Source organism: Lampris incognitus, chromosome 1, assembly GCF_029633865.1.
Source record: "Lampris incognitus isolate fLamInc1 chromosome 1, fLamInc1.hap2, whole genome shotgun sequence".
NCBI lineage: Eukaryota > Metazoa > Chordata > Actinopteri > Lampriformes > Lampridae > Lampris > Lampris incognitus.
Window position 1 is genome coordinate 34,468,046 of NC_079211.1, and position 22,544 is coordinate 34,490,589.

General features: G+C 43.0%; 1 protein-coding gene across 2 annotated transcripts in view; it reads right to left on the bottom strand.

Annotated features, from left to right (window-relative positions):
• The window catches only part of enox2 (ecto-NOX disulfide-thiol exchanger 2), a 394,667-nt gene that overhangs the window by 241,118 nt on the left and 131,005 nt on the right, over window positions 1-22,544 (bottom strand). The window contains exon 1 of one of the 2 annotated variants that reach the window (XM_056276036.1): window positions 18,544-18,874. The exons of the other annotated variant lie outside the window; for it this stretch is intronic. Within the exon in view, the coding sequence (XP_056132011.1) occupies window positions 18,544-18,565 (22 nt within the window). The 5' untranslated portion in view covers window positions 18,566-18,874. Of the gene's footprint in view, window positions 1-18,543; window positions 18,875-22,544 lie in introns of those variants that run through there. 2 annotated transcript variants of the gene reach the window in all.

The window sequence follows — 22,544 nt, forward strand, 5'->3', positions numbered from 1 at the left end:
AGACATGGCATTCTAACATATGTTATACAAGCGTGACAGAGATGGATACCACAAAAAGGAAAAATGTTGTATTTGAACCTAGACCGTCGTTGTGAATGTCCTCAGTTCAACTCTCAAAGCACAGGATAAGGGGAGTTCCTAAGTTGACCCAAATGCTGACCTCAACGGGCATTCCGGCGGTCTAAAATAGAAAGAGCTATAATCTAAATGAGAAAACTACACCCCATTCCTCTGTCAAAACCTTGCACTGGTGCTGTATCACTTCCCTGCAAATGCTGACCCTCCCGATCCTCCGGAGAGACGTTTTTAAAGGCAACTGGACAAATATTGGTGGGTAAGATGTGCTGAGCACAGAGAAAGCCATACAGTTATTCAACAGCAGGGGTCTGACTCTAGCCAAGCACCACACGGCACACAGGCAAGCACAGGGCTCCCTTTGAGCTCAAACAGCGAACCCTTCAGAGCAGCTCCAAATGACATTTTAGTTGGAGCTTTTTTTTTTTTTGCATTACTAAAGTCCTGCACAAAGAGGATCTGTGAGATTGTTTATGTCAAAATGGAAAGAAACACCACCAAATAAGACTTGCCACAAAAAACGTGTGATGCAAAATGGAAAATTCCTAGGTCAGCCAACCTCTGCCGGTTCCTTTCCACATTCTGTGAGTTCTTGTGCAATCAGCGGGCATAATGTTAAGGTATTCAAGCTCATGTAGTCACGCTCTGTTAGCTGTTCATCTATAGTAATTTGTTTTTCAACTAAGATTGACAAAGAGGAAAATAAAGGCCTTTGACTCGATACTGAGAGCCATCTTTCATTGAATGCCGGAATACCCCTCAAAGATGCAACTGTGCAAAACGCCTCTGTCGCTCTATTAATAATGCATTCTTAGTTACATTCGGTTTGTCCTCTCCGGCACTATTTCGCTTTTCATGAGAACCCCCTCCCCTACTCCTTACTCCCTCAAGCAATCTCTACCCCCCATCCCACCCCTTCCAAAGTAAGGGCCATATAAATCCGGGCCTTCAGTCTCTATTATGTTAGAGTGATGGCTGCTTTCCAGACAACCAATCTCAGCGGACGCCCTTGTTCCCTGGACCAAACCACTGAACCACAACTTCAGTTTCCTCCGTTCTCTCAATGGTGGAAATGTTCAACATATCACGGTGTCCAGTGGGTAATGGATGTGGGGGGAGAAATTGGGTTAAACTCCTGCACAGCTGCTATACTCATATCACAGCAGCTAAATTTCATATCACATCATCTAATTATACAGTTCAACTCTTGACAAAATTAAGATGCAAAGGGTTTGTTCCTTCAGAGACTAATGAATCGAGATCATGATAACCATATGAAATGCAACATTTACATGAACTCAAGATTTGGTGAGTCAGTTATTCACTGAATGACCGTAATATGAAAGAGGTGTTTTTTTTCTCTATTATCAGTACTAATATATCAAATGTATCAGGGTGCAACATGCGAAGGAGTGGAGAGCACAGGCACATTTAGAGTAGTACAATTGTGTCCTACATCCTCTTGGTGATCCATCATTGTCTCTGCTGTGCTACTAGCAATAGCCTCTCTTGGCAGCACTGGTGAGGGAAAAAATGTCAGTGAGTAACAACAAAAACTCTGGTTTATTTTGTCTCTGGAAAGGGTGACAGTGCAAAGAGTGCTATGTACACTGTGGCTGTTTCACCCAGAGAGCGCTTCCTCTTCTTCCTCCATCCACCCCCCGGACAGTGAAGTGGGACGGCACAAGAGAACACAAACAAATGCAAGCAGATTGGCAGGGATGCACATAAGTGGTATGCTGGTACACATGCGCCAGTGCTTTGTCAAAATTTTCCTCCCTGTAAGGATTCCCCTCCGAGCATATGTGCAGAAAGAATCTCCGCCACTGTGTAAGCTGCAATTGTCTTGTTTTCTTCATTTCAGAACTCTGTTGTTCTATTTTTCAATTGAAATAAAACGTGTTTTCATAGGGACTCGACTCATTTGGATGTCTGTAATAGGCTCACAAGCATGATGACTTAATGATGAATAAATCATCTTCGGAAGAGACCGTTTCTTTCTTTCTTTCTTTTTTGAGTCCACATACATAATTGGGACACTTATCTGAAATTTTTATTTATTTATTTATTTTGGATTTCTCTCCCTTTTCTCCCAATTGTACTTGGCCAATTACCCCTCTCTTCCGAGCCGTCACGGTCATTACTCCACCCCCTCTGCTGATCTGGGGAGGGCTGCAGACTACCACATGCCTCCTCCGATACAGGTGGAGTCGCCAGCTGCTTCTTTTCACCTGACAGTGAGGAGTTTCACCAGGGGGACGTAGTGCATGGGACGATCCCACTATTCCCCCCAGTTCTCCCGAACAGGAGCCCCGGCTGACCAGAGGAGGCGCCAGTACAGCGACCAGGACACAGACCCACATCCGGCTTCCCACCCGCAGATACGGCCAATTGTGTCTGCAGGGACGCCTGACCAAGCCAGAGGTAACACGGGGATTCGAACCAGCGATCCCCATGTTGGTAGGCAACGGAATAGACTGCCACACCGCCCGGACGCCCATCTATCTGAAATCTTAAACTGATGCCACATCCTGATCTCTGCTGTACACTCCTAAAAGTACTCCACCATAATGGCAACAGGAACAAAATGAGTAGAGGAAGCAGCAGAGGACTAAAACAAAGAAAACAAGACTATTTCAACCCACACAGTGGTGAATATTCTTACACTGTATATATGCATGAAGGGGAGTGGAATCCTACTGGGGATTGAAATTTCATCTAATTGGAGTGAATGCTTTACAGATATTCTAAGTTTTCCTTCCTCTAACACATTGGAGCGAAAAAGCGCCTCAGGTGTGGTCAAGGTGCTGCCATTTTATTGCTCACAACTCATGAGGATATATCATCAGGTTGAGGAGATCCCTAAGACTGATGTAGAGGAGACATTATATATTTGACAAAGAATGAAAGAGTAGAGAAGTTCTTTGAAACAGCTACTCCCTGGTGAATGGACTAATCCTGCTTCCTCCATCCTTTTCTATCTTGTTCCCTGCTCAAGAGTGACTGTCAGTAGGGCTTACGGTAGCAGCTCTGTAGCCCCCATCCTCCCTCACACACTGCTATTATACAGTGAGCGGGGGATGAAACCAATGCTCCCCTTCAGCTCAAATGCAGCTCCTGCATGTGCTGCTGCAGAGTCCCTAACTCCAATTTTAAGGTTTCTCATGTGGTTCCTCAATCTATAGAGTTTTTAGGGATGAACAGCTTCATCAATCAGGTGGCTGGAAACCCAGAGTCCCAAAGTTTGTCCTGAGATGCTTTCATGCTGGCTATACCTCTCAATTCCTCTCAACCTGATGCCTAGTAAAGCAGCTGCCACTACTCCTGGTTCAACTGATTCAAGCAGGATTCAACGGCACTATCTCACCCACTTTTCCTGAACTGAAAACTTTGTAATTTCACTAAAATTGATTACTTTTGGTGACGTTCATCTGCAAGAGACGAGGCTGCAAAAAGTTAACCAAACTGAACCAAACGGCATGGCGGGCAAGTACTGACATGTGAAGATTTAAAGTAAACTATTGGAACAGCCATTATCCTACATAAGCCTGCTACAAGGAGAGATTTAGCATGCATGAGCTCCAAGACAGTGAGACAACCTTAAGCATGTTATTTACCTAACAAGGTGCATCAGCTCAGCAGATGAAGGGCTGGGGGATATCGCACCATAAAGGGGGATGACTTAACAAAGTCAAGAATCTTGTAGGAAGTAATTCAACAGAAAGTCGTAAATTTTCCCGTTTGGGAACTTGGTGAAGTGTTTATAATGAGTGGTTGTCGTTTGTACTGGATTAGTGAGAACAAGACATGTTGTGTTTTATAGTTCTGCCTATAATTATACTAAATGATAACAGAAGACAGCTCTAAATTCAGAGCATATTAAAAATGATTCTAAAGCTACACCTCCCTTAACGGTATCTACCACAACAGAATCTGGTGTTTTTTATACAAAAAATAAAATAAAACATTATGTGTATATATATAATTTGTACATATGTTTGTGTGTGTATGTGCGTGTTATTAGGAGAAAGTAGACTGGTAACGAAGGACAAACATGCAACTCCTCTTTAATCACACTTATAAAAACTTACTTCAGTGAGGACTAGTGCTGCACTAAAAATAGTTGTGAGGTTGCTTACACAGCAGGCCACAAAGCACAGCTTCACTCATTACCAAAGACTGAGCTGTGTTATAGTGGTATCAATTAGCAGTCTGAAGCCTAATGCTGGATATAACAGCTTTCAAACAGTTAATCCACAAGAGCGCAACGGTTTGGTGGTTATGGTCCACCCTTACAAGGGCAGCATAAAAAAAAAAGGAAATTATTCCCAAAATAGCACAGAGGCAATATTTAGCAGAGTGAAATACTTGTTTTACATCGAAATGACATTGCAACCAAATGATTCAAATGACTGTGGAACAGATGTACATACAACTTAACTTTAAAGCCCAGAAAGTCAAATCAGTTCATCTGGACACAATGTTTATTGAGAGAGAAACGTTCCATCACTCATCTAAGTGACCTCTTCAGTCTCAACTGACTGCAGGTATCCCCACCCTTATAAACAATACAGTGGCATAACGACCTAAGACAACGATCAGTATCCTATGTAAATTGCTGTGACAGTTAACTACAGTTTCAATAGCTATGTGTATATTCACAGAGGATTTGGGAATAGTTGCAATCACAGCATTGTAAGATGGTGACAGATGTACTCTTAGCCCCCCCCCTGTTCAGGGATGGTCATTCCCTCTTCACATAGATGGCCTCTTTGACTCCCCGTTCAAACTAGCGTTCCTCCCGATCAAGGACGTGCACATCATCATCCTTGAAAGAGTGGCCATTGGCCTGTAGATGGGTGTAGACTTTGGAGTCCTGGCCTTATCTGATGCTCCAGCTCTTCTGTGCTGTGCCATTCTCTTGGCCATCATCTGTTTAGTTTCCCCGATGTACAAATCACATCAATCCTCCCGGCACTTAACAGCGTACACTATATTGCTCTGTTTGTGCCGAGGGACTCAGTCCTTGGGGTGGACCAATTTCTGGTGCAGTGTGTTTTGGGGTTTGAAAGCAACTGAGATGCGATGTCTGGAAGAGGGAACAACACAATAGTATACATTGCCATTGCAACTCTAGTTAATGCTCACAGCAATTTGCATATGAAACCAATCGTTTACGGTCATTATGCCACTGTATTGTGTATAAGGGTGGGGATACCTGCAGTCAGTTGAGACTGAAGAGGTCACTTAGATGAGTGATGAAACGTTTCTCTCTCAAACGTTGTGTCCAGATGAACTGATTCAACTTTACGTGATTTTCTTACCTGCATTATTTAGCACGCATAAAGTCAACTTTAAAGCCTAATGCAGTATGAACATTAACAGTGACTGTTCTATCGATCAGCGTACAAAATATGAAGGCCTACATAGCCAACTGGGCTTTTAACAAATCTGATTAGCCCAATTTGGTCGATATGGGAAGGAATCAGGAATAACTAACTCCAAATGATTTAAAGGGATAGAATTCAACGAACTTAATGAACCCATGCATTGTGTTTTTCATTCATCCAACTCAATAATATAGGAAATTTGTATTATGCCACCACCACTTGACTGCATAATACACCACATGGGACATGGGCTGTTCATTTACAAATGAGGACCGAGTCAACTGAATTTACTTTAGAAGCATTCCCTTTTTGCCATATTAATGGATGAAAATCCAAAGTAGTAAGTCTCTGAGCAGGCTCCATGATGAGTTCATGAAGAAAATATCAATAACAAGAACATGATTTGCTGTGGTACCCTGGTGCACCAAGTTGTACAGTAACAATTAAAAACTTTGGCAAGCAGATACATTACCAACTTTATTACTCTCATGCTCCAAGTTAGGTGAAGGTTTTGCTAATTGCTCTGAGTGTGTTGGTCGGTCACTTGCAAAAACAAAAGGCTGCTTTATTTTTGTCCTTTTTTTTGTTCATTTCTGGATATGACCACATATGAGGCTAGTCATATCTGTAGTATTCCCTAAAGTTGGCATCCTGAGCTTCACCTCACAAGGCTTCCGTGTCACAAAGTTATTCTTACATTTCCTCTTCTTGAGAATAACACGATTGTACATGAATATAAATCAGTCCAAGTATGTGATTTTGATGTAGGGGAAACTGGTAAAATGATGTAGCTTCTAAGTTGCTGCTAGCAATACACCATACAATACTTGGCCAAAAGCAGGTGGACACCTGAACATCACAACCATATGTGCTCGTTGAATATCTCATTCCAAACCCATGAGCATGAATATGGAGTTGGTCCCCACGTTGCTGCTACAACAGCCTCCACTCTTCTGAGAAACATTTTACACTAGACTTTGGAACATGGCTGCAGGCATTCACTCCCATTCAACCACAAGAACATTAATGAGGATGGGGAGAAGGCCTAGCTCGCAGTTGGAGTTCCAATTCATCTCAAAAGTGTTGGATAGGGTTGAGCTCAGGACTCTGTGCAAGGCAGTCAAGTTCTTCTACACCAAAATCGACACACCATGTCTTTATGGACCTGGCTTTGTGAATGGGGGCACTGTCATGCTGAAACAGGAAACGGCCTTCCCCAAATTGTTGCCACAAATGTGGAAGCACACAATTCTCTAGAATGTCATTGTACGCAGTAGCATTAAGATTTCCCTTCAGTGCAACTAAGGGGCCTTGCCCAAACCATGAAAAACAGCCCCAGACCATTATTCCTTCTCCCTCAAACTTTACAGTTGGCACTATGCATTCAGGTAGGTAGCGTCCTCCTGGCATCCACCAAATCCAGATTTGTCTGTCAGACTGCCAGATAGTGTCGTGTTATTCATCATGCCAGAGAATGGGTGTCCACTGCTCCCGAGTCCAATGGCGGTAAGCTTGAACTTAGGCTTGTGTGTGGCTGCTTGGTCATGGAAACCCATTTCATGAAGCTCTTCATAAACAGTTCTTGTGCTCATGTTCTTTCCAGAGGCAGTTTGGAACTCAGTAGTGAGTGTTGCAGCTGAGGGCAGATGATTTTCTGTGAGCTTGTGTGGCCTACTGATTCACAGCTGAGCTGTTGTTGCTCCAATCTGTTTCCACTTCACAATAACAGCACTAACTGATGAACAGGACAGCTCTAGCAGGACAGAAATTTGATGAACTGACTATTGGAAAGGGGGCATCCTATGACAGTGCCACGCTGAAAGTCACTGAGCTCTTCAGAACGATCAATTCCATTGCCAATGTTGGTCTATAGAGACTGCATAGCTGTATGGTCGGTTTGATGCATCTATCAGCAATGGATGTGGCTGAAACTCGATAGAAGGGGGTGTCCACATACTTTTGGCCATATAGTTTCCACTGATTTGTAACAGAAGGGTACCAGCAAGAGTCAAAGGGAAGGTTTGTGCTTGTTGCTTGTTTAGATGCACTTATGACCTCTGATGACTAGTAGTTCTCCTGATTTCCTACGTTAAATGCACTTATTGTAAGTCTCTTTGGATAAAAGCGTCGACTAAATGACTGTAATGTAATGTAATGTAATGTAATGTTTACAAGATGGTAGTGAGACCAGCTGTGTTGTATGTTTTAGAGACGGTGGTGCTGATGAAAAGACAGGCGGTGGAGCTGGAGGTGGCAGAGTTGAAGATGCTAAGATTTTTGTTGGGAGTGACAAAGAAGGACAGGACTAGGAATGAATATATTAGAGGGACAGCTAATTAGGAATGCATACATTAGTGGGACGGTAAGTGACAAAGAAGGACAGGATTAGGAATGAATTTATTAGAGGGACAGTTAGCATCTTCAACTCTGGAGGTGGCAGAGTTGAAGATGCTAAGATTTTCATTGGGAGTGATGAAGAAGGACAGGATTAGGAATGATTATATTAGAGGGACAGGTCAAGTTGGACAGTTTGGAGACAAAGCAAGAGAGACAAGACTGAGATGGCTTGGACATGTGTAGAGGAGAGATGCTGGGTACATTGGGAGAAGGATGCTGAATATGGAGCTGCCAGGGAAGAGGAAAAGAGAAAGGCCAAAGAGGAGGTTGATGGATGTGGTGAGGGAAGACATGCAGGTGGCTGATGTGACAGAGGAAGATGCAGAAGACAGGAAGAAATGGAAATGGATGATCTGCTGTGGTGACCTCTAACGGGGAGAAGCCGAAAATAGTAGTAGTTGTAGTAGTAGTAATTTCAAAAGGTTCTGACATTTTGGTGTGTTGGTACTGTTGAGATCCTGTTCAGCAGTGGAAACTACACTACTGCTGAACAGGATCTCAACAGTACCAACACACCAAAGTGTCAGAACCTTTTTGGTTAGTGTATAATCATCTGACTGTCAAAGTAATTTCAAAATTATGCAAAGGAAAAAAAATACACAAAATATTAATGAAACTGGATCAAGAAAATTATTTTGCAGTTTTGAAGAAAGATGTAAAATTTGAAGACATAACATTTGAAAAAGGCAAATTTTTGATTATTATAGTGTATATAATTAAAAACATTTGATGCCATGTCTGGAGCAACAAAGGGGACAATTGTTAAAAAAAAAAAGGAAAAAAAAGATTACAGTGAGGTTTGTGTGGCCTCCCAAATGTTTTGCATCTTTTCACAAGCTATTGTGTTTGCACACAAAACTATTGTAAGGCCTCACAAAACTATTTGTCTTTTAGGGAAGAACTTTACATATCTACATCATTCTGCTAAACGACAGCATTAGAAACCACAGTGCTAGTAGTAAACAAGACTGCATCCTGTAAAATCACCCAAGCTATATATGCCCTAGCTACAGCTGAGGAAAGTCTATGTCTGCATTGGTCATGTCATAGTATAACAAAGTACTGCTGTCACATTATATTCGAATATCGAATTTAATTTCGAATTTGCATAAAAACACGAGATTCGAACGTAAATGGGGAAATTCGAATTGAATAAATAAATAAATAAATAAATACATTGATTGTACTTTAAAATTATTAATTAATCAATGTCAAAAATGCCAAAAGTATGCTACGGCAAGAATTCCAGCTCTAATTACCCATAAGTCCATTACCCATAAGTCCATGGAGCGGAAACGTAGGCCTAGGCTGCAGCCAGAAACGAGAAAATGGAGGAATTTGGTGCTGCCGACAACGAGCCCGATGATCAGCATACCAGAAAGATCGTCACTCCAGAGAATCTTAGGAGTGCGATTTGGAAACACCTTGGTTTTTGGACTGTAAATGGAAAGACTGAAAACAAGGACAAGGTAATATGCAAACTATGTGAGCGTGAACTAGCATACCATAGTTCCACGACCAACCTACATGCAGTTCCATCATCCGGCCGAATTCAAAGAACTGCAGGACCCTGCTGGTGCGTCTGCTCTGCTAAACAACCCAGGCTGACAACGTTTTTCTCACCTTCGGCTGCTCTGTCCTCTACACGAAATATGTAAAGACATGCGGCCAATAAGCATCGTGGAAGGTGGAGGCTTTAAAGATTTTCTCCGTGAAATTGAGCGACGTTACACTATCCCAGCAGAACCACAATAACTAAAAACATTGTGAAACTCTACGATACTACTCGTGAAAATGTACGCCAGATACTAAGCGATAAGGAAATTGCATTCACTACAGATGGGTGGACGTCTATAGCCACAAACGCTTATGTTACAGTTACAGCACACGTAATGTCGGAGGCGTGGGAACTGAACGATTTTGTCCTACAAACGAAAGACTTGAGAAGTAGCCACACTGCAGAAAATGTCGCGGAGTGCATTTCTGGCACACTGAGGGATTTTCACATTCCCCGTGAATCGGTGATCGCAGTCACAATAGACAATGCACATAACTATGTGCATGCAGCTGTGGAGAGGTACCTTGATACCGTTAACATACCTTGCATGGCACATACAATCAATCTAGCTGTACGTAAAGGGTTAGACGTCAGAGCCATAGACACGACACTTAGCAGGCTAAAGAAAGCAGCCGCACATTTCGGCAGGTCACCTACCGACAGCTACCTATTGGAGGATAAACAGCGTTTGCTGGGCTTGAAAACTGATAAATTAATTAATGATTGCATCACGCGATGGAATAGCACATATGAAATGATCTGCAGGGCATCGGAACAACAGGCAGCTGTTGCAGCTGTAATATTTGAGAAAAAATTGTCAAATCTCGAACTAACTGTAGTATACTGATCCTCATTGCTTAGCTGAATGATAATCATTAGTAGACCAACAGCGCTACCTAGTGGTGGTTAAGCTAGGCTCTCATATACCCCAGATGTTGACTGCTGCAGCAGTCGGAGAGTTACAATAAAAAGGACCAGACGTTGGGAATTGGTCTCCGGCTCAAATCACTGTTATGGATATATTAGCAGTACAAGATACATCCAGATAATATAGAAAATATATTACACTAACCACAACTGAATGGGCCATGGTCGAACAGATGCATGAAATACTTAGACCGTTCAAGATTGCGACTGAGGCTTTGTCAACTAACAAATATCCCACAGCTTCTGCTGTACTGCCTTTACAGCATGTACTACTACTGTGTCAACTTGGCTCACCCATTCTTAATGCAATGCCCAGCTTGAGAGAAATGACCGCAAAGATCGACACAGATTTGAATAAGCGTTATGACAAAAATAACGAAGCAACATTCATGTTATTGAATAAAGCAGCATACCTGTATCCCCGCTTTCATAGTTTAATGCATTTATCAGAGGAACAGAAGGACCAAGTGCACGCAAACATTAAAGAAGAAATGGCCGTGAGATTTGAAAGTGGGACAGATGAGCATTCGTTACGCTCAGACACTCACGCACGAAAAACGGCCCTGACGGCAACGGGCGATCTGTTTGGAGAAACATACAAGGGAAGGGGCGAGACGAGAGACCACCAAGACAATGTACTGCACCAAGAGATGTGGTCCTGCCGAAGAGAGACAACGATGCCAGCAGACAGCAATCCTCTTCTATGGTGGAAGACGCTGGGTAGCGCAAAATATCCCCACCTGGCGCAGCTTGCAAGAAAGTAGCTGAGTGTTCCCGGGACATCAGTGCGTTCTGAGCGAGTCTTTTCCACAGCTGGGAATATTGTTAACAAAAAGCGCTCCGCTCTTGACACTGAACACGTTAACCAATTGATATTCCTGGCGAATAATTTGTAGCCTCCCAGTCCAGTTAGGCCTATGTGTAGACTATGTATAATCGTATTTACAAAGGCCACATAACCCACTATTTTTTATTTTATTATTACTATTATTATTTATTTTAGTTATTTAGTTTGGTGGGCTTGCCTAGGCTACTTATAGGCCACGTTCTGTTAGTAGCCTACGTTACATTGCCATGGCAGCGCTGAATGTAGCCCAATTGCCGTGAGGATTATTGACATTATTACTTTTTTGAGAAGCATACTCTGTGGTAATTGTTTTTGAAAATATGGCAACATTTGACTTCATAATTTGCATTAAACTTCACTAATTATTTCGACCGAAATATGTTGTCTGTCTGCTTGTCCCCTCTTGTGGATACAAATGGTAAAACGCATGATCAAAATAATAACTGGTCAATAAATTACGGGTTATTTTTAGTCTTGCCATTTTAAAGACCGTTTTTTACGTGGAAATTCGAATCCAAATTCGAATATGGGTACAATTCTGCCACGAATATCGAATATGTTTTTTTCTTAAAGTGACAGCCCTATAACAAAGTACAAGTTAGAGTCAACAAATATACTCCCTTGCATTTGTAATGAAGTAAGCACGTCCTGTGTGTACAGTGATCACAGTTTACAGATAACATCAATTCAGGGTTTAAGAAATCCTGCATTGGTGGCAAGAGAGACCATGACTGTTAGTGGCCATGGGGCAGAAAGCTCTGTTTTCAAGGGATGGGCTCCAATAACTCTTTAATAAAGTGATGGAGCAACATTCTGTTAGTTGCTTGAGACTCAGATGATGATGGTTTAGGAGCACCTCCCACAAAATGATTGTCTTGATTCCTATTTTTGGCTGGACCGGACCAGCAGGCCAGTCCTACAATGTCCGTGACGGAGTGATCACTGTGGGTGATCATGTTTTGGGCGATTGAGTGATCACTGTGGGTGATCATGTTTGGGGTGACTGAGTGATCAAGTTACATGATTGGGCCACTGGTTCAGGCGACCAACAACATCACTGAAGTTACACGATCGGTCGGCCGACCAATGACTTCAGAGGTAAACACGAAAGTGGGAGTTCCCTATTGGCTGTTGCTCTTTCAAAATGAATCGGCACAGCAGTTCCAGCTCATTCCACATTTATCATACCCTAATGAATGGAATATATTGCTACTTGTGGACACTACTGAAATGCAAAGAACTAAATATTTTGCTGCTCTCTCCACATCTGGCTACGCACTGTAACTGTCAAGCATAGAGCAAAGTAGGAGAGAAAACCAATCTCCATGCACTGAAAGGCATGAGGGAGAGCGCACAGTTAAAGCACCTCAAATAACAATCAATCTGACGAAACACTCAATACAGAGTGAGTCTTAAAAAAATGGGAGACATCCGCAGATAGAAACAGATGAAAGAGGACAGAGAGTTAACAGATAATTAGAATAGGTATACTTACAATTGAATAAAGTTCTCTTTCAAACCAAACATCCCCAGATATGACTGTAAAGTACTGTTCTTGCAACTGCATTAAAACCTTTTTTTATTCAAAGGTAGCTTAACCATATCATGTGATATGCTACTTCAATACACTTAAACAACAAATATTACTGGAACCACTACAAAAATTGCAGATGCACATTTAATATACAGGAATTCACATTATAGACACAACCACTGACTATCCCTGTAACATATTGGCCACAATTTTGAACACTGACCATATACGGTCCAGCCATATACTAGGTTTTGACCGAGTCTTTTTAAAACTGTACTCTAGGTCGTGGTAGCATAGCAATCTATTTCACTGCATACCAACATGGGGATCACCGGTTCGAATCCCCGCGTTACCTCCCGCTTGTTCGGGTGTCCCTACAGACACAATTGGTCATGTCTGCAGGTGGGAAGCCGGATGGGGTATGTGTCTTGGTCACTGCACTAGCACCTCCACTGGTCAGTCAGGGAGGCTGTTCAGGGGGGAGGATGAACTGGGGGGAATAGCGTGATCCTCCCACGTGCTACGTCCCCCTGGCAAAACTCCTCACTGTCAGGTGGAAAGAAGCGGCTGGCGACTCCACATGTATCAGAGGAGGCATGTGGTAGTCTGCAGCCCTCCCTGGATCAGCAGAGGGGTTGGAGCAGTGACTGGGACGGCTCAGAAGAGTGGGATAATTGGCCAAGTACAACTGGGGAGAAAAAAAGGGGAAAACTCTAAAAAAAAAAATTAGAGAAAAAAAACTGGATTCTAGATACCATTAACAACCATTAACAGGAAGACATGGAAGTTAGCATTTACATTAGGCCAGATCTTGAACTTGATAAGTCAACCTTGACATTCTTGTGTGATGTTCAATAATCCATTGTTAGAAATTGTGCATGTTTATTTAAGAGTATTGCTCTGTGGGTAACGGGAGAGCCATGTTCCCACCATGTTTAGATTTTCCATAGTATATGAGTACAAATAGTCTCTGGTACACATTGTGTGTTTACAGTTGATAAGTAAGCAACACAGTTAGTCAGCACCAAGGAAATTGGATTATTCTGTGTGAGCCCTGCTTTCTACCACAGAGGTCATAAAATGCCAACTTCTCCAAAGAATGAACATCATCAAATGACCAAAACAATGAACTGGACACTAGATGTAGTTTAAATGTTACCAGTTACAAGGCAAACATTTATTTATAACTGGTGGTTGTATGTTTAGGAGCCAGACCTGTAACACCGTGATGATGTTGCATAGCAATGCAGTCCAAATATAACTATTCTTGTCGGCATTGCCCAATAAACTTTTACAATTTTAATTAATGTTATGTCATTATTGTTTTGTTTATAATAAGTTACAAAAATGAAAATGTGGAAAGACAGCAATAAAAGACTCAAGGCGACGCTATCATCTCCTTCATGCATGTGGCTTTGAGCCTGCAATCGCATCACAGCTATGTTGGGTCTCACAATAAAGCACTCCCCTGTGCATATTATTGGATAAGGCTGAATAACGTTGAGACTACATCCATTAACAGGATCTTTCCACTGATACCACTACTTTCACAAACACGGAAGACAGTCACAGAAAGTTGAATCAGTTCAACAGGACACAATGTTTATTGAGAGATAAACGTCTCTCTCAATAAACATTGTGTCCAGATGAACTGATTCAACTTTCTGTGATTTTCTTACCTGGATTATTGAGCATGTATTTAAAGCGACTATCTGTGTTTTCGCACACTGTCTACCTCTGTTGTCAGCGAGAGGTAATTAAAAGGAAATTAAAACACAAGGTAACTGAAACACATAGCGGACTCAACCACTTTATAAACCTGGGAATACGATAACGTTACATGCAATGTGACGTGTTGCTTTTGATCCTTGAAACTACAAACAGTGGCATGAAAACCGTGTCTCTTTTCACGCACCGGATCAGGAAACAGGACAAATAAAGTAAAGGTAAACTGACAGAGTAAGATAAACATGAAGGTCTAGACTTTGTGAAACAAAGTCGGAAAAAAAAATCAGGTGACCACACTGACCCTCTAAGAAACCAGAATCCTCACTAAACTGGCCAAAATGGTCACAACCCCCCCCCCTTTTTTTTCTCCCCAGTTGTACTCGGCCAATTACCACCACTCTTTCGAGCCATCCCGGTCACTGCTCTACCCCCCCGCCGATCCGGGGAGGGCTGCAGACTACCATGTGCCTCCTCCAATATAGGTGGAGTCGCCAGCCGCTTCTTTTCACCTGACAGTGAGGAGTTTCATCAGGGGGACATAGCACACAGGAGGATCCCACTATTCCCCCCAGTTCCCCCGAACAGGCGCCCTGGCTGACCAGAGGAGGCGCTAGTACAGCAACCACGACACATACCCACAATCGGCTTCCCACCCGCAGACACGGCCAATTGTATCTGTAGGGACGGCTGACCAAGCCGGGTGTAACACAGGGATTCGAACCAGGATCCCCGTGTTGGTAGGCAACAGAGTAGACCTCTACACTACCCAACGCCCAATGTCACAATTGATTTATGTCCATAATACAATAGCTATACCTCCAAACTCAATAGTTTTTGAGAAAATATAAAGCAATTGCAATGCCGCACAAAATTCCATTATGTCCCACATCCCTTATGGGTCTCTGTATCTTCGGAAAAACAAAACAAAACAAAAAATGTACAAATATAATTTTAGTCATCATGAACAAAGCCCAATTTAAAAGCATGCTAACATTTGCATATAAAACTGGGAAAATGATAGAGAAAAACATAGTCAAGAATCCCTATAAAGCATGAATGCAAAGCAATACGAGGATGATAAATTAAGAGTTTCACTGCTTGCTCAGGGACAGGACAGTCACCTAGTTAAAAAAAAAGGAGCCATGCTGTGTCAAAGAGAAGGCTAAAGCCAATAAACCCACTAAGGTGAGCTGCTGTGAACTAGCCTAAGGTAAACTACAGATTAATTAATGCCAATGCAAACATTAAAAAAAAAAAACCATGGGTCGCAACTCCTTTCTGGGATTGGGAAATCCTTCAGTAAATATAATTTAACCATCTGCCAATGATTATCTGTTACACTGTCGGCTTGTTAAAATGTGATGAAAATACTAACTGCTTATTATCTGCTGATGAGCACATAAGATCTGTTGCATAATATTTGTCACTGCACACACACCCTTATCTATATGTTGGAGCCTAAATTATTCTCAGATATAATTTTAATTCAAGATAGGTCAACTGGCCAATAATGAATACAAACACCTTTCTTGCTACTGCATTTCAATTCTTTAAAAAAAAGAGCAGGAAGTACTGTATCTGGTAAAGAAGAGGAGCTAAAAATCTTTTAGTTATGACTTTGAGGGGACAGCGTACCATCACGCTGTTAAACATGCCCTCTGTTGAGATTCAAAGTGGAATGAATTGAGGCAATGCAGTACCTTAAACTGCAACTAGGCTACTTAAGCTTGAGTAATGTCATTAATCCAAGTACTCCCTCTATCCCTTGACAGCAACACTGGAAAATGGCCCTGAGCTTGAACTGCAAAGGGGCATAAAGAGCAGCTGGTGGCCACAGAAATGCAATACATATTTGGGATTTTGGAAGACTTTGTGGTTTTTTTTCTTCTTCTTTTTCTGGACCCTTGCAAGCTCTGTTGAATGATCCAAAGCAAGGGCACTTAGGTTGTGTACCCCAGATTTACAGAAGTCTACACTACTGAATCCTCCATTCCTAAACAGTTATGCTGCCAGAAGTACCCACAAAGAAGGAACTTCCTCTATGACTCACATTTTCACATTTCTTAAAGCCGCTTCTCTCTTACCCATAGCTACAAAAGCCCCCACTTACAGCTGAATTGTGAGTTAAACTCAACATGTGTCACCAAATTAAAGTAGGAGATTTTCCAAAGCTGCAAAATTCCCTCATGTTCTACAATATTTCACTGTGCATTTGGTCTTGCCTTAAGTTATTCAGCAACACTATCATCCTACGGCCAAAGTGAGCAAAAATCTCAGAGCTGCCTGTCAAGCACATTTTCTCTATACATATGAACGCTTATCGCCTCTCCGAGGAAGCTCTGCAGACAGTGTCCTCCTTCTCTCAGTGTGTAAAAAGCAATCTTAAAATGCGCTACCCATTGATCAGAGCAGAGCAGTGCAAGACGGTGGCAAATGGCTGTCATAAGGTCTGACGGACCTTTTTCTCCTCTGTGGTCACCCCTGCTATAAGGGAACACTCTGCTCCAATTCAGTCTGTTTGATTCAAAGCGTGATGGTGCCACTGGAAAGGCAGGAAACGGAAGTGGCGAAGGGAAACAATCCATTCTGTCACCGGGAGACAAATGACAGTGAAGAAGAGGAACGAGTCTTTGCCGTCTGAACAGCATAGGAAACATTTCCATCCTCATGTCAAATATTGGACTTTTTATACTCCAGTTAATAGTGCTATTAGTGTAGCGCATGAGGAACTTGAATATACTTTTTTCTCTCTCCATTTTCTCCCATGTTGAGCTGCACACATCATGTAGCTGACAAACAGGATGCATTCGACATGTACCATTCCCACTATACAGCAAATCAGCCAAATCACCGTTCCTTTACTGAGACCGTTGACAGGTTACTTCAGACCTGTCTCATTTCTATCACCGAGATGTGAGACGTACCTTTCTAAATGTCCAAAATGAAATGACAAACGTTTTGCATGTCATGCAAAAACAATCGATGTAATTTCACCCTTATCAGTAGCTCAAGCTTCTCACATTGACAAGAGCAAAAAACAAACAACTAAATCGGAGTGGTCTTTCACAAATCGTCGAGATTATGAGCCAGTGGAAAGCAGCGATTATAAACCCTTACCCAACAAAGACAGCTGTGGTACATTTGCGGTAAATTTGCCATGACTACAAACAGAGGAAGCTAAAAAGTGTCGAGCGGAGGGGCAAGAATAAAGCAGAGTAAGCAGGTTAACGTGGGGGATCAGATTGCACTCTCCCTTAATTAGACCCTTCCAGTGTTGGGGGGGGGGGGAGACCTTCCATTTAAATGGAGCTATATATGGATCGTGGGAATTCGGGGAATAAGTGAAACGGAAATCTTAATATACGGTTCATAATCCAAACAACTCTCAAGCCGCTGCACCGTAGGCCTATCCCTTACAGCGGGAACCCCAAAGCTTGCCTCTGCGGCTGCGACGCGAGGATCCGAGTGCATCTCGACGGCAGTCGTCCCGCGACAGGGCAGATGAAATCTCATTCAGCAAACTTCCTGCGGCAGGCAGCAGGCAGCAGACCGGGCGGGCTAATACAGCACTCGTTCGCTGTGGCGCTTCGGCACAGCGGACGATCTACGAGAAATGGTTATTGATACTTCACTATCACCTTGCACAAGATTTACAGATACGCGGCGAGACGGAGGAAGAGCACAGCCCAGCCCCCCCCCTCTACACCGGGCAGGCACATTACAGGTCGTCTGCGGTCCAAACAGCTGGTATACGCCCGACAATTATGAACTAAACCGACCATGGAAATGTTGTCATACCGTTGCAATGTATCGTCCCGTAAAACAAATAAGAAATAAACACAGAGCAGCATTCGATCGGGGGGGGGGGGGAGAGTGAGAGAGCGAGAGGGAAAAAAGAAAAGTACAGGAGTTCTGCGATCACTGGCAGCCGCACAAGTGCGAACACGGCAAATGTAAAAATCCGTATAAAGGAGAGACACACACACACACACACACACACACACACACACACACACACACACAAGGACGCCGGCACGCAGCGGTAAGAAGCATCGAAGGCGAAGGAAAAACAGGATATAACGTGTACCTGTGTACTGCAAGAGAAACATTGTCCACAGAGGGATGAGTGATGCTTGGGCTATCCTCTGCCGGAGAACGTATTGTACCGAGGTAAAATCCTTGAATGGAGGAGGGAAAAAAAGCCTTGGCTTCAGCCAGTCAGTCAGTCCGTCCGTCCGCTCCGCTCGGCAGACTGGGCTGCAATGAGCGCAGACAGGCGAGGTGGGATCTCTGAGCGGCGGAGAGCACTCACGACGTGCCGGGGGTGGACCGGAGTTGGCAAGTGAACGAAACAGGGCTCGCCTTCAATGCGACGCGATGGCGAATGCCATGCCTGAGTGGGTGTCGGTGGCCGTCCCAATCAGTCGCGAAACTCGTTATCGTGTTTGTCTCCACAATAGGCGAGCTCAAGGAGGAAAAAAGAGGAGGAGGAAGAGGAGGAGGAGGGGGGATTATGATGATGAATTGTCAAGAAAGTATAATCGTTCGCATCGAAAGCCACATTACGCACCCGAAGCTCACCAGCGCGCTCATTCCAAGAGCGGGGCATCTTTTTTCCCCCTGATGTATATACAGTCCGGAGGGGGAGGGGGGAGGAGGGGGTGCGGTAGAAACCCAGCATCTGACAAATCGACGAATTCAGTACCTTTCCTGAGTTTCGCCCGAATAGAAATAAATAGGCTCCGTTACTTGGTGTGTGCGGACTTGCGTTAACATTTGCATCGGTTGATCATGAAACGCAGAGAGGCGCAGTCAAAGAAATGTCATTTAAAACGAGACAATTCTCTGTCAAACATCTCACTGGGCTGTGCTATATGTACAAGGTGTGATCCAACGTGTTGCCAGCTGGAGGAGAAGTAGAGATTTCTAAATAAATTCAATACCCTTGCCAGGTATTCAGCTTGATTTATCACAGAGACGTCCCAGACAGACATTAACACTAGGATCAGCAGTTCAGCTTTATCCTAATCCAAAATGTTGATGATGCAGAACTAATAAATACAACTGAGCTTGAAGAAATCCATCCTTTTCTAAACTCAGATCCAATCCCCTTTGCGGCTGGCATCTGATAAAAGAATCTGAATGCTATGCTAATTTAGAATCAAATCGGTAGGAATGTGAGACAAAGGTTTCTTAATATTTAATAACCACCATCACAAACGTCTACTCAGTGTTCTCCCTTATTGCTATTGTGCACGTCAATGCCATGTGCTTATTTATGTAGGTGCTCAGACAGAAAGGCTGCAAACAGCCTGACGACAAACAACAGAACAAACCATGCTGCCATGCTAAAGAGTTAGTAAACACTTGTATTAGCATGTCTCCACCTACTAACGTTTAGATAGACAGTGATGGTGATGTTGGGGGGTTTAGGGTGGCAGTGTTGTAATAGAATAACACATCCCACAGTGTTTAGCTGGCTAACTCCGGTATGTCACCTGTCTGTCCGCCTCATATTTTACTCGTCACATGTGCTGGACTCCATGTGTCGCCTACACCACATGGCATCTCTGATGCCCCCACTTTAAACAGATAAGTCAGAGGGGGTAATCGTAATGTATGTTTTCCCCTGAAAGTAAGAAGCAGCATCGATTTTCTCCCTCACTCTCCCCTTTAAGACTGTGTGTTAGGTCCTGTATTTTGCGGAATTTCTCGTGGGCTCAAAATACGCTAAACGGAAACAAAAAACAAAAACAGGTTTACTCTCCCCTTTAAGGCATGATGTTAAGATGGTACGGTGACATGTGTGTGAAGTGGCTGTGGGGAGGCAGAGGAATTTGTTATGGCAGTAGGCAGCCGGGCTGTTTATACTCGACCTTGTTAACACTCCTCAGGCTGTTTCCGACCACCTTCTGCAGGAGATACACACTTCCCTCTTTCAGAGGAACCCCTCCATTTATGAAAGCCAAATGTGAAGAAATACACGTGTAAAAAACAACAACTATCTCCTTACTTCCACTGAAGCTGGTGTCGCACAACATCGTGCCAAGCTAAGAGAGCTTTTCATTTCATTCTAACACAATATGTGGTAGGGAAAACAAAACTACCCCCAAGCATAGTTCTTCATGGTGTAGGTATGAAGGAGGGAGTAGGAGGCAGGATGTAAAGAATGGCCAGCAGACACATGCTACGTAGGCTTCCTAATGCAAGTTCTTAGATTTCACTGCCATCCATGCACACTGATCAAAGGTAATAGCCCCAGACATATTCAAAGAAATTCTTGTCATGCCTCCTTTTCCAAGGGAAAAAAAAGGATATGATTAAATTTAAATCCGGATTTATAGGTCCAACAACTCTGGACACTGGAGCCTTAGAAAACGTACGCCTGCTCAAACCATACTCTCTTATGCCCCACCAACAGGACTGCTTCCAGCAACATCACAAGACGTTTTTAAAGCAAATATGAGTATTTGCTGAAGCCAGAGAGCCATTCCTTTTTCCCGAAAACTCAAAATTGCCCTCAATCACCAATCCCCGCTGCAGTCTGAACACAAGTCTGTCAGAGAACTCATTCAACGCAAAGGCAGGACAAAAGCCTCTTGTGTCTTGCCTCCACGGCCAGGAAAATGTTTTAGCATTGATTTTGAAGCAGCTCTGATGCAATCACAAAACAGATGCAGGCAACCTATTTGGCAAAGCAGTGCCGGTTGTCATTTCCTCAATGAATGAATGTTTACAGTCAACTCTTGTTAAAAGAGCACTAAACCAATGTCTTTATGCATGCTCAATAATCCAGGTGAGAAAATGGCTTTGGTCGTTATGCCACTGTATTGTTTATAAGGGTGGCGATACCTGCAGTCAGTTTAGACTGAATAGGTCACTTAGATGAGTGATGATACAGATCTGTCAATAAACGTATCCAGATGAACTGATTCAACCTTCTTTGATAATTAAAACAAGCATGTTGAAGAGATACTGCACATTTTAGTGTTGGATGAAGGTTCAAGGTAATGTGAAGAATTTGAAAATACCAAGAGCCACCTATAGAAAATACAAATAAGGAGGCATCCGGGTAGCGTAACGGTCTATTCCATTGCCTACCAACACGGGATCGCCAGTTCGAATCCCCGTTACCTCCGGCTTGGTCAGGCGTCCCTACAGACACAATTTGCTGTGTCTGCGGGTTGGAAGCCAGATGTGGGTATGTGTCCTGGTTGCTGCACTAGCGCCTCATCTGGTTGGTTGCGGCACCTGTTCAGGGGGGGAGGGGGAACTAGGGGGGAATAGCGTGATCCTCCCACGTGCTACGTCCCCCTGGTGAAACGCCTCACTGTCAGGTGAAAAGAAGTGGTTGGCTACTCCACATGTATCGGGGGAGACATGTGGTAGTCTGCAGCCCTCCCCAGATCAGCAGAGGGGGTGAAGCATCAACTGGGATGGCTCGGAAGAGTGGGGTAATTGGTCAGATACAATTGGGGAGAAAAAGAGGGGGAAAAATACAAATAAGTGCTTGTTGGAATCTACTGATAATCAGCTCTCTACAAATGTCTCCAATGGATGATATACTGAAAAATCTGACACAAAATCAGTAACAGTATCTGTACTTATGATCAGTGTACTGCAGTTCCTATGATACAGTAGTTTTCTCTTAAAATGCAACTACTGATTCTGTAGAAGGTTTTCCTTGTTTTTTAGTGGGCTCTAAACATACAAAACCTATTTTGCAGACTGCTGTAGTGTTATCTCACACAGAAATAGATCTTGTTTTAGAGAACTAACCTGTAAGGCCAACATGTTTATTTAATATACCTCGTGCTGCAAAGATCTGGAAAGTCTTTGAATTATGGGCCACCAGACAGTTAATTTGGTTGGCAGTTTCTCTAATATAATTTGGCAACCCGTTTTCATCGTTCTCTGACATTTGGTTCCAGCCTGGTCCTTGAAATAATACCAATCCAGGCTCCCATATGCTCCATTGAGAGGAGTAATGTGATGAGTGGCTCAAATGTAGAAAATATACAAAACAAAAACCCTGGCAGAACCACAAAAACAATATTTGCTGGTAGTTCATTTGATTCATCATACATA